The 13203-nt window shown below is 39.9% G+C and overlaps 1 protein-coding gene across 1 annotated transcript; it reads right to left on the bottom strand.

Annotated features, from left to right (window-relative positions):
* Window positions 1-881: 881 nt before the first annotated feature.
* Window positions 882-12960, bottom strand: LOC101348753 (olfactory receptor 51E2). The gene is made up of 2 exons (XM_004391045.1): window positions 12773-12960; window positions 882-2000 (listed from the first exon to the last, which is right to left on the bottom strand). Exon 2 carries the CDS (start codon window positions 1948-1950, stop codon window positions 988-990), a length of 963 nt encoding a protein of 320 aa, XP_004391102.1. The 5' UTR covers window positions 1951-2000; window positions 12773-12960; the 3' UTR covers window positions 882-987.
* Window positions 12961-13203: the final 243 nt, after the last annotated feature.

The following is a 13203-nucleotide window of genomic DNA, read 5'->3' as shown; positions in this document are numbered from 1 at the left end:
GCATAGGTTGTTTTTCAAGTTAGTTTTGATTATGTATCCTTATTGCTTTTCTAAACATTATAAGCATGTTTCTTTTTTCATTGTAGTAAAATATATATGTAATAAATCATTTGTCATTTCAACATTCTTCACCTGTACAATTCAGTGACATTAGTTATGTTTATCATGTTGTTTAACCATGACCGTTATTCATTACCAAATAGCATGTTTCATCTTATAGCAGGGTCTTTAAAGGCACCTAATATTTCATTCAGTGGATGGGATATGCCGCAGTTTATTATTCTTTTATATATTATACTCCAGGAGTTCTAATATATGACTACTCCAAGTAATGGTGTAATTACTATATTTTATGAAAAATTTGGTTTATGTAATTAAGCATGTTTTTATTTATGATAAAATATTTAGGATATTTATTTAGGATAAATTTTTCAAAAGTGAAATTACAGCATTAAAGAATATAACCCTTTTTAAAGTTCTTGTTACATACTGCCAAGTTACTTTTCAAAGATTTTGTGCCAATTTCCACCATCCTCTGCAATTTCCAAAAATATCTGTTTCAACACAACCTCACTTCCGGTGCAAATTTTCATTAATAAAAACCGCTAAACTGTTAGGCAAAGAATGCTATCTAATTATTGTTTTAATGTTTCTTGGATAGCTAGTTAGATTGAATAAGTTTTCCCCCCGTTTGAAAGTCAATTATATTTTGTGTTAGTCCTCCTTATGTTCTTTCTACTATTTATTGGGGTATTAGTGAATTTTCTAATTTAAACTGTTTATATAATAAGGATATCAATAACTTTTTCATCTATGGAAGGGAACCATGTTAGCCTCCAAAACATACTTTGGTGCCCCAGACAGAGGCAGAATTTGGAGGCCAAACCAGAGAAAAGCACTTATGTGCTTATGGGCAACTGGAATTAAGTTAGTGTTAGGAAAGTTATATCAAACCATTAAAGATAAGAGGAAGTAGAGTGGGAAGGGTCAACTGCCTCCCACAGACTGAAGGTTCTTGTCATAGCTGATCTTGAACATGGCAAGCACCCGTGTTCTGATCTCTTTGGTCTTGGCACCATAGATGATAGGGTTGATCACAGGAGGCAGCAGCAAGTAGACATCACCCATGAGAACATGCACAATGGGATCCAGGCTGTTTCCAAAGCGATGCACCACTGAGAGGCCAATGAGTGGCACATAGAAGGCCAACACCACGCTGATGTGTGACACACACGTCCCAAAGGCCTTGGCCCGCTCTGACTTGGAAGGTAGCTGTAGAACTGTTCGTATAATCAGAAAATAGGACAAGGAAATGAACACAACATCCACGCCCATGACCAGCAGGATGGCAGTAAGACCATAGACCACATTGGGTGAAGTGTCTGCGTAGGCCAGCTTCATCACATCCTGGTGCACACAATAGGAGTGTGAGAGCATATTGGAGTGGCAGAAGGCCAGCCGCTTGATGAGCAGAGGCAGTGGTAAAAAGAAGAGGGATCCTCGGACCACGGCCACCACGCCAATCTGGGCTGTTACTGTATTGTTGAGCACCGCAGCATGGCGCAATGGGTGGCAGATAGCCACATAACGGTCAAAGGCCATGGCCAGCAGGATGGTGGACTCGATGGCTGAGAGAGCATGAATAAAGAACATTTGGGCAAGGCAGGCTTCAAAAGTAATTTCCTGGGAGTTGAACCAGAAGAAGGCAAGGATCTTGGGCATGGTGGATGTAGACAAGGCCAGGTCAATGGCTGCCAACATGCAGAGAAACTGATACATGGGTGCGTGTAAACTGCGTTCTGTCCTTACGATGAAGACTACGATGCAGTTTCCAAACACTGCCACGGCATACATTGCGAGCAGGGGGAAGCCGATCCAGAAATGGGCTTCCTCTAGTCCTGGGATACCAATAAGCACAAAGGTGGCATGTGTGAAGTTGCAGGAACTCATAGCTGGCACCGAGGAGGGGGGACTGGAGAGAGTGAGGTCACACTGGCAGCCTGCTAGCCTGCTAGGACATGGAGCACAATCAGAGGCCAGCCCTGGAAACCTGGGAACTGAGGGCATTTTAGCTTTTCCTATCTTCTCTGCTCCTACCCCCTAACCCGCACTGATGTCACTTAGTCTCTTCAATCAGCTTTGAGTAACTCTTCCAAAGGGAGAAGGTGAAAGGTCAAATTCATTTATCAAGCATTACTCTCAAGGACCATTTAGATTTTTTAAAAGGGAGCCTGGGGAGAACAATTCTTACCCCAAAATATGACCTTCCCAAGTATGCTCAAGACTCCTCATCCTGGCCAACACCTTTATTGTCTGGATACTGGGTAGTCCTTTTCTCAGATAGGTGTTAAGAGATATGCTATTGGAAATCCCTTCCAGCTAGGGCTGTGCTTTTTCTTTTTTAATTAATTCATTCGTAAGCATTTACTTATATCATCTGCTATGTTCAAGGCTATTTACTAGATGCTGCTGATACAGAGAGAAAAGACACCTCCCCTACCCTCCAGCTGTGCTGCCTAGTGGAGGCAATAAAGTAAACAAATTGTTAGAGTATTGTGACCAATGCTAGCATAAGGTGTGCATTTATTGCAGGCAGGGGGACAGGCATGATCAGGATGATCCTTCTGTTTAGTCTTGAAATATGTGTAGAAATTAGGCAAAGAAGGGAGTAAAGAGTGTTCCAAGAAGCAGGGAAGGGGGCTTTTTTTTTTTTTTTTTTTTGCAAATTTTCAAGATTCCAGGTCTCTAGGTCTAAGGCCAGTGAGGAGTAAATGAAACACAACAACAACTAAAAAAAACCAAAACCAAAACTGAAAAGAAAATAAATAAACAAAGAAAAAAAAAAAAAGAGAGACCGAAAGTAAAAATTTTCAGGAATAAAGGAAACTCTTTCAGAAACATAAAATGAATGTAGCTCCTTTGGACGAAATAAAGGTGCTGGCAGGACACAGGAACTCCAGCAGATCCTAGCTGCCTGGTATGGTCCTTGTGAAGGCTTTTTCCTCTGGTCCTAGCTGGTGGGATTCTCCACACCTGCACATTGCCTTCCAACGCCACTCCCATTCCTTCTAGAGAGCTTGGGCTGAGTCCTGACCTTGAGATAGGTAGTTTTACAATGATGTTTCTAGAGCTTTGCCTTTCCTGGAACCTCTGCCAACAAGCAATCCATGTCACGGGAGATATTTCTTTCCTGGAAGGCTGAAGTCACTTCACTCCAGCCTTCTGCCCACACCCAAACACAGGGACATTGACCTGATCAAACCCTTTCCCTGCTAGGCTCCCTAGATGCCCTAGTCTTTAGAACTAGTTATCTCTAAGGATCCAAGGGCTTGGCTTCTAGGAGCTGAGGCTCTTCTTCTTGGAAATAAACTCTGCAAAACTCTTCCTCAATGGTATTCGGGTTAATCTGTTAATTCCCACAGAATTCTTCCTTCTTTCTAGCATAGATCCAGGAAATGCCTTTCCTTAGACCTTAGTGGAGAGGGTTTGGGTGCCAGTGGTTTTAAAATATAATATGATAAAATAAGGACTAAGACATTTAACTTAGATTCTCCCCATTTTAGATAATCAAGGAGGACCAGAACCTGTGTTGTAAGGTCATAAAAGCCATGCCTCTGATCTATATTTATTTTACATTCTCAGAACTTGTGCAAAGACACAACAGCTACCTTCCTTGATGAATATCGAATACCAAATATGGCCCCCAGCAGCTCTCAGAACACAAAAAAAAATCCCTTTTCAGAGGCAGAGAATGCTATCCTTTAGGGAGATGCAATGCTTTCATCATAGATAACTTGGGAAAGGGATATTGAAATCCAATCAAGTCATGCTGGAGAGTGTGGAATTGAGCTAAGGAAACTTCTCTAAACTCAGATCTCTAGACCACTGTGTCCAAGAGAAATGGGGACAATAGTGAAGAAAAAGGCAGGCATGAGGGACTGTCAGTGGGAGCATGATGACGTATTTCCCCTTCCTCAAGGCTTTTTGCTCATACTACTGTAGGCAGCGCTGACAGATGCTGCACTTTACTGAATTTTCTCCTGGGACATCTTTTATGCTTTGCTGGCACCTGTACTTTCTTACTGAAGTCTAAGCCTTTGAAGCCATCATCTCATATCCCCAGGTACATATTCCAGAAGACCTCATGTCTCCCTCACCTGGTGTCTGCCTTTTGCCTAAGGTAGCCTTTGCCTAAACCGAATTTCAACTTCTCTTTGGGCCTGAAGGTGGCTGCTACATTCATTCTCACCTGCCTTCTGAACTGTTAGTGAAGACTGGGCCATTTCTTTCCTGCCCATGGAGGTATGAGTGGAACACAAAAGCTCCTGCCTGCCCTGCCATGAGAATGTGTGGGGTCCTCAAGACCCTTTATGATGGCAGGAGTCTTGGGCTGCCTAACTCCAGGTGAGGGCATATTTACCTGGGAATGGTGCATCCTACTGAGTGAGAGCAGCTGGAGCTGGCTCACCCTTTCAGGAACAGGTCTATTTACAATGCTGCCCAGAGGCCCTTGGGAACAGGCTATGGGAGTACTTACTAACTAAAGCACAGGGACTTGGAAGACAGGGGCATCTCTATATCTTCTTGTGTGTTGCTCCCATAGGCTTCCCACTGCCCCTGCCTAGGGGAAGAAATCAAAAAGGGCCTACAGCCTCCACAATCCTACCCACACTTACATATAGGGTTCTTGGCAATCTGTCCCCTCTCTTGAAAGCTAACCCAAGCTCTCAAGGTCAGCCACTCTGTGGTGAGTGCATTTTCTCATTAGCACTCTGCTCGTCAAAACAGGCAACTTGGGTGTATAGTTATGGCCCCTGGGATCTAGGAATTCGCATTCTTTATAAAACCAGGATGGGTATACAAAATGTAGCTTCATTATTCAAGATAGGGACATGTGTGCGCTAGATGCATTTGGAGAGAAATGAGTAGTAGCACCTCTTGCCTGTACTCTGACACTTCTCTGTATCTGTTCTCAGCTTTTCTTTCTTTTAAAAAAAATCTTAAAAGTAGAAAAGCCACTCTTTATTGCACCTGTGTTACAGATAAAGGCCAAATTAGATAAAAGACCTTAGCTTTAATTCATATGGTTAATTAGTAATATACTGTTTGAGAAACTAGATATTATGATTCTTTATTCATTTAACAAATATTTATGGAAGGCCTACAAGGTAATAAGCAAGGTAGACAAAAAAAATCCCCACTTTCTTGGAGTTTATATTCTGTTGAAGGGGACAGACAATAAATAGAGTTAATATGTAAACTAAATAGGATTATCAGGAGAAAAAAATAAAGGGCAGAAGGAAACAGATATGAACTATCAGCGGACAGTAGAAATTTTAGATAGGGTTGCTAGGGAAGGCCTTATATAATAGAGATATTTGAGGACAGGCTGGAAGGGAATGAGGAATATATCCATGCAGATATTTGGGGAAGAATATTCCAGGAAGAAGGAACAGAAATTACAATGTCCCTAAGCCCGGTGTATGTCTGTGGATTTAGAACAACTAAAGGCCAATATGCCTGAACAGAAAGAACATGGGGGTGAGTAGTAGGGAGATAGAATCAGAGAGATAATGGGGAACCAGATCATGCAGCATCTCATAGGACTTACAAGCCATTTAAGGACTTTGGCTTGGACTCTGAGCTGAGGCTCTATAGGGTGTTTGAAGTAGAGGAGAGACATGATCTAATGTACCTACAAGGACTGTTAATTCTATCAGACTAGTCTTCTCTGGAGCCTTGGTGGTGCAGTGGTTAAGAGTTTGGCTGCTATCTAAAATGTTGGCATGTGAATCCACCAGCTGCTCCTTGGAACCCTATGGGGCAGTTATACTTTGTCCTATAGGGTTGATATGAGTTGGAATCGACTTGATGGCAATGGCTTTGGTTTTGGTTTGGTCTTCTCTGACTCGCCTCAGGCTTGTTTACACGTCTGTGCTGCTGCCCAGGTTCCTTCTCTCATTTTTCACTTTTACCTGTGTTGTTCCTTCTTTCATTTTCCCTTTCACTCATGTTTTTGCTTCTTTCATTTTTCCCTTTCTATGACTTCCCCATACTTCAAGCCTCTATGACCTAGCTTAAGCATCAGCTTCTCTAAGATTTTCCCCAGTACCTGTAGATGCTGTGGTTGCTCTCTTCCAATGATATGTACCCCACATCATAAGTCATTGGGACTGTCTTTATATTTTATTCAGTATTTATTCTTCTCTATCTTCTGTCCTTTCTAAGTGTGCTCCACTTACCTTGTCATTGTTACTGTAATATCTGAAAACAAGGACAGAACCTCTTTCTTATCAGTTAGCCACCAAGTGTTTATTAGGCACCTACATCTGGCAACCGAGTTCATTCATTCATTCATGCAATAAACATATCCAGTGAGAGTTTTTGTGAGCATTGTGCTGAGTGTAGGGATTACAGAGGTAAATAATACAGAGTTCTTGTCCTGAAGGTGCTCACAGAAATCTACACAAAAAATCTTGAAATAATATGGATAAGCAGTAAAAAAAAAAATAAATGGCCGGGATTTTTATGAGAACTCAAAAGAGTGACTTTTATCTAGTCAGAGAATGGATCCAAGAAGAGAGCATTTCAGTGGAGAGAAAGTCATGGAGTCAAGAAACAGAAATCTCTGTGGGGTGACTATTAGCAGTGTGTTGTGGCTGGAGCATAGAGTGCAACACAGGAAGAAAGAGAGAGATTGGAGAGGTGAGCAGATGTGAGCTGATGACAGCCATGAATGTAAGGACTTTATCTTGTTGGATTGGGAGGATGTTAAGTGTTTTTTAGCAGGGGCATCATAACCCAACATTCTATTTAGATAGATATTCTGGAAGCTATTGGGAGCGTAAATTTGAGGAGGTAAGATTGGATATGGCTATGAACTTAATCATGTAAGATATAAACTTAAAGGTGCATAACTCTTCATCATCCCTCACATACGGTTCTTCAACTAGTTCTATTTTTTCTTCTAAATACCTCTTGAATGTTTCTTTCATTTCCATCTTCACCACCATCACCATGTACAAGTAGCTACAATAGTGGCCATGTGTTTACTTCATCTCTGCCTTTTAGGAAAATCCTGGATTCATTGTGACCTCGTCCACCTTGGTCAGAGCATGACCTTTGCTCTGCACACTACTCATTCCCAAAGTGTGCAAATTACCCACTCCCTGGTGAGGAAGCTTAGAAGCTTGCAGGATTGTTGGATAATGGGGGTACCAGAAGATTAAGTATATAATTTCGAGATGAGAGTCTGAAACAAACAAAAACTACATTTTTTTTGTATATTAGTCCAGTTACAAATACGTATAGCCACAGAAAACTAATCAAAGATTAATATTTATATCATATGAGAGGCTCATTAAATTGATAAGAAAATTGTAAGGCTTCAACTGCTGTAGTAGGTACCTTTAATTTTTTTTTTTTAGTCTTTGGAGTTTCTTGATGGCAGCTATGATTATACTATATGATCCCCCTGCCTTGACACTCCTCTGGTCATTGATGACTAGACTAAGAAGAAATACTTTACCTTAGATAGGCCAATCATATTCAATCTTCCCTGGAATATTTTAATGTGATAAAGAGGTAACAGGTTCATTTTTCTGTGTATTCGGTACCAAAGAAAGATAACTTGGAGCTGTGGAGCAGCCATATTACATCATCTGTAAGTATGGAAAACAGAAGCTTACAATTTGGGAAGTCAGAAAATGTTGACAATGAGATATTTATAATGCAAAGTAACACACGTGAAACGGCAATTAAATGGCTTAGGCACCAGTGCTGGTGTGTGCGTGCACCTGAAGAATTTAACCTTAAAGTAACCCTTGCAATGCAAAATCTAGGGCCACTTTGGGAGAGATGGAGGGTTAGGAGCACAGACCTACCTACCAGGCTTAGGGACAGAGGAAGCGCTGCACCCCACTTGATATAGTGTGCTGCTCAAAGCTCCATTGTTTAAATATATTTGTTTCTTCAATCTGCCTGAAGACGAGTTGCGTTCAGAATTAGATTTTCTCCATTTCGTTAGGATATACTCCTCAGGAGGTACCTATTTGAATGTTACTGCTTTGCTTTGAAGGAAAAGACATAATTTCATTGCAAACATCACTTTTCTTTTTAATCGAAGAGAAAATTTCAGACTAAAACGATGAGTATGTATGAGTTGCAAGTAGGGGACTAGGGAAGAATAGAGATTAGTGCTGTGCCTGGAGAGGGTTCAATCAATGAGAGATAGTCAATTTTAGGGTAACTGTTCCACAGGGACAAAGAAAGTTACTGAATTCCTGACAGGAAGTGAATGATAAAATAGAGAATGGAGGGAAATATAAGTACTTGTAGATCACACAAATTCACTCAGATAAAGTCCTACTTCAAGGATCCCTTGAAGAAATATTAGTAAAAATGGAAACATTTTTAATTGAAATTAACAGAAGAAGAAGTATATTACCTGAGTTGACCAGATGAGTGAACTATACCTTTAGACTCTAAAGTTTAGAGTAGCGAGAGTGTCCTCAGGCACCAGTGAAACCGACGTCAGAAATGTTTTATCAAACCTCATAATGGAAATAAGAGTTAACAGAAAGGAGGCATCCAGTAGAATTAGGGGTATTTGGAGAAGGCATTCTACGAAAAGTTAGTGCTTGAAAGATTGCTAAGGTTTGGATTCGGATAATTCCGGATGAAGAATTTCAAGGCTTTTAGCATGGTATGTCTTAAAGTGTTGGGCCAGAGTGAGCTTGTAATATTTCTTCCCTTACACCCCCAGCGACATTTACTGAGAACCTACTTTGTGCACAGTGCTATTAGAAGCTAAGGGATAACACAGATAAGACCCTTTTAAAAGAGTTTGTAATCAAGTGAGGGGGATAGATAGGAAGGAAAAAGGAATAATAAATAATTCTGATTTACAGTGTACGATGGCATATAACAGAAATGGTTATAAGAGTGCATAGGACTTCCATATATATCAATTAATTCTGGCTATCAAGATACTTTTTAACTTCATACACAATGATTGAGTTTGAATTTTTGGTCATTGAAAAGAGGTCACTTTTTAGAAAAATAAACTATGATCTGAACAATTTCTCTTTCATTCTAATCTGTATGTCTTCCCTTACATTATTTCATTAATTCAAACAATGTACTCATTGCCCACTCTCATTTTTTTGACAGTTTTCTTTCCTTCCCTTTCTTAATGTGAGATCAGAAAAATAAATGAAATAACAGAAAACATGAAGTCTGGCTTGACCTGCTCTGTGCTGAGCCTAGCAGAAGAGAACTTCCTCAAATTCCCTTTCTTCCATCTCTACACCACCGTATCTTCTTGCGTCTTCCTCTCACTCCTGCTGGGTTCAGAGGAAGATGATTCCTACTCTTTCATAGCCAATAACTCTACGTAAACTCTTGCTTATTCATCATGAACACTTAGTTCAGTTCAACAGCAAACACATACTGGGAGCTCAGGATGTACCAAGCATTTCGTCAGCCACTAAGAATATGAAGCAAGTCAAATAACAGACCAGTAAAGGAGTCAGAAGAAGCCTGGTTGCACAGTGGTTAAGCTCTTGGCTGCTGACCGAAAGTTTCGTGGTTTGAAGCCACCAGCCGCTTTGTGGGAAAAGGATGTGGCAATCTGCTTCTGTAAAGATTACAGCCTTGAAAACCCTATAGGGCAGTTCTACTCTGTCCTATAGGGTCACTATAAGTTGGAACCCACTTGATGGCAACGGGTTTGGTGTTTGATAAAGGAGTCAGACAAAAAGAAAGAAATATGAGTTGTGATGTGTATAAGGATCAACTAAGATAAGACAGAATAGTGCAAAGAGTGGCAGATTCTGGGTCTGGGTGTGACATGAATGTGTCTGTGGGTGTGCCAAGAGGAGTTAGTTTCAAGGAATTTGGACAAAGTAGATGGATTATAACTGTGTAAAGTTTTGATGGGTGGATGTGAGTTCACAAAGACGAAAAGTGGGAAAAGTATACTCTTAGCATAAATAACATGAGCAAAATGTGGAATAATAACACAATACAGTTTTGTTGGTCAACTATAAGAAAATTCGTGTGCTGGAGCCTTGAGTATGAGGCTGGGTGCAATGAAAGATGAAGCTAGAGGGATCAGCAGGGGTCAGGTCATGAAAATCTTGAATTCCATGCAAAGGATAAAGAAGTTAGGCATTTAAAATATTTTATGACTAAAAAAATAATTAATTCTCATCTCTTCTAATTTAAATTCAGCGAAGTTCTCTCCCTTCTTTAGTGCATGTTTAGTACAATTGACTCCCTTTCTGCAGTCTATAGTATTCATTTACCCCAATCTAATAATGACAGCTTCCTACACTTTAATATAGTTATTTTTAACTCATTCACTTCAACGAAAATATATCGAACATCTGTCATAATTGGGCACTGCCCTAAAATAATGAGCAATATAAGATAGAAACTCTGTTTCTCCCTCAATTTCCAGCCATATCTTATAACAACAACAAAAAAGTTCTTTGAAGAATGGTCTGCTTTTGTTTGTTATTTCCTCACCTTCAATAGCGATCTGGATTCTTTTTCTAATAACTCTCAGAAACTTCTCCAATTTATGTCCCTAATGACTTACTAAATGCCAAGGCCAAAGGTAGTTTTCAGACTTTGTTTTCTCTCTCTCATCTGAAATTTTGGAAACCCTGGTGGCAGAGTGGTGAAGAGCTACAGCTGCTAACCAAAAGGTCAGAAGTGTGAATCCACCAGGAGCTCCTTGGAAATCCTATGGGGCATTTCTACTCTGTCCTATAGGGTCGCTTTCAGTCGGAATCGACTCGACGGCAACGGGTTTGGTTTTTTTGGTTTCTGAAATTTTGGCATTGTTGACCACCTCCTCCTTGAAACTTTCTCCCTCCTTGAAGCTTTCTCTTTTGTTAGCTTCAAAGATTGTTGCTCTGTTTTTTGTTTTTTTTTTATCAAATTATGTTTTTGCTTTCTGCCTTTTAATTTGTGTCATTGTGTAGTATTCTGCTCTTACCTTTCTTCTTTTCTTGCTTTCCACAAGAAAAGATATCATAGTTATTCCCATGGCTTTAAATAGCACTTACATCCAGAGGATTCACAAATCTACAGTCTAAGTATGATCTCTCTTGAGTTCCGTTTTTCAAAAGTTTAGCAGAATCTCTAAAAGCTATGGAAAAAGATTCTGGACTTAAACTGGAAGGCAAAATGAATAATGAAAGGCGAGTTAAACAATCAAATTTTCAATTTAGAAAGATAACTGGTAATAGTTTGGAGAACAAATCAGCGCTCTGTGCTTGAAGCTGGTGAAATAAAGGTGAAGAAAATACTTTATCTACCCTGTGGGGTATCTCCACCCACAAACCTTCAGCCACCTAAGCCACAGTAAGAACCAAACAGAATTTATTCCCTTCCCCATCCCAAATCTGGCCCTTCCTCCTACATTTCATTTATCAGTAAATGATATCAAATGCTAGCAAAGCCTCTAATTAGAATTACCTCCCCAAACACACTCTCCTCCCTCTCCCTCCTCCCCTACATATAAATATTCATTGCATTCCTACTGATTCTACTTCTGAAATGTCAAAAACTGTAGCCTCAGAAGATCTACGTACGAAGGCTAAGTAATAGCAATCTGGTTGGAAGTGGATACTTGATGCTGCATTTCACTGAACTTTTCTTATGCTGAAAAAACTTAATTGTTCATATCTAAGAGTAAAGTGGGGATATTGGATATTATTAGGGAGAGGCACTAACATTTTCCCGAACTACTCTTTTGTACTGCCTCGAATCTGTCCCATTCATTTCTCTAACTCAGACACAGTCTTCATTAGCTCTTGAGTAAAGTAAACTATAGTCTCTCATCTAATTGTCCTGTCCACTCTGACCAAAATGATTCTCTTCTTTCATTGTACTGTTATGAGCTGTAGCCTGTAGCTATGTCTTCAGCTGATGAATGAGACGCTATAGCATCATCTATATTCTCTCAGCCATTCTCAATGGCATGGCTATAGTGTGTGACTGACCTAGGTTCAGATCCTTGCTCAGACACTAACTAGTTCTGAGACCTTGCATAGTGATAATAATACTAAATACTACTAATAACAATAGTCATCATTTATTGGACACTTGCTCTGTGAATGTTACTGTGCTAAGTCCTTTATAAGCATTCTGTCTTTTAATTCTTACTACAGTGCCATGTAGCACATATTATTAGCTTCACTTTTCACGTAAAGACAGTGAATGTCAGAGAAGTTAAGAAATATATTCAAGATTGCACACAACTAGTGAATGTTAGAGCTAGGATTCTAAATTTAGATTCCAATGTTCATGTTCTCAAAATGATTGTTTTACTGAGATCTGTAAGTAATATAAACTTTCTTTACTCCAGTTTCCTCATCTGTAAGATACGATATGCACTGGACCTAACGTAGTGCCTGGCATGTAGTAGGTGTTCAAAATTGGGTTTAGAGATGAGGTTTTCCCATCCTCTTTGGTTTTCTCAGGCACCAAACAACTGACCATGAAAAACATATCAGCACATTGATTAAGGAGCCACAGGGTATCCAACCCCCAAGAGGCAGAACAAAATGACTTTTCTCTACATATTTCCTGGGAAGAACAAATGATACCATCTCAGAACAAATTACACTGTCTTCCTCATCCCACCATCCCACTGTCTAATCTAATTCTGCACACTGTGAGGAAATTCTTCTGTAGGGATAAAAAAGTTCAGCTCATCTAGAGTCGCGTGCTTTCATTGAACAAAAGCAGTTTTACTTACAGAGCCCACACAGCAGTCCTGCCTGTCCCTGTCAGGCTGACTCAGAAGGCTGAAGAGACACTGGATTCCAGAGGAGTGTTAAGCTTATAAGGAGACTTATTCCAGCCTGATTGGAGACAAGCACAGCACTGAAAAGCCAGTTCCTGGTGGTGGTGCTAACTCACAGTGTCTCCAGGGTGTGGAGGTTCCCAGAAGACTTTTTCTGCCTTGAAGAGTCTTTTTCATATTTTTCATTATGTAATTACTTATAGTGGCCATGTGCTGTATAGGTGGATGTCCTTATGTCTTAATGTAATTTTGCTGAAGAGTTTTTTTTTTTAATAGCTTTATTGAGATATTATTAACATACATAAATTCACTCATATAAAGTGTACAATTCACTGGTTTTTAATAAAATCACAAAGTTGTGCAACCATCACCACAATCTAATT

This window comes from Trichechus manatus, unplaced genomic scaffold (assembly GCF_000243295.1).
Source record: "Trichechus manatus latirostris isolate Lorelei unplaced genomic scaffold, TriManLat1.0 scaffold00417, whole genome shotgun sequence".
Lineage (NCBI taxonomy): Eukaryota > Metazoa > Chordata > Mammalia > Sirenia > Trichechidae > Trichechus > Trichechus manatus.
This window is presented reverse-complemented; position numbering and strand designations above follow the sequence as displayed.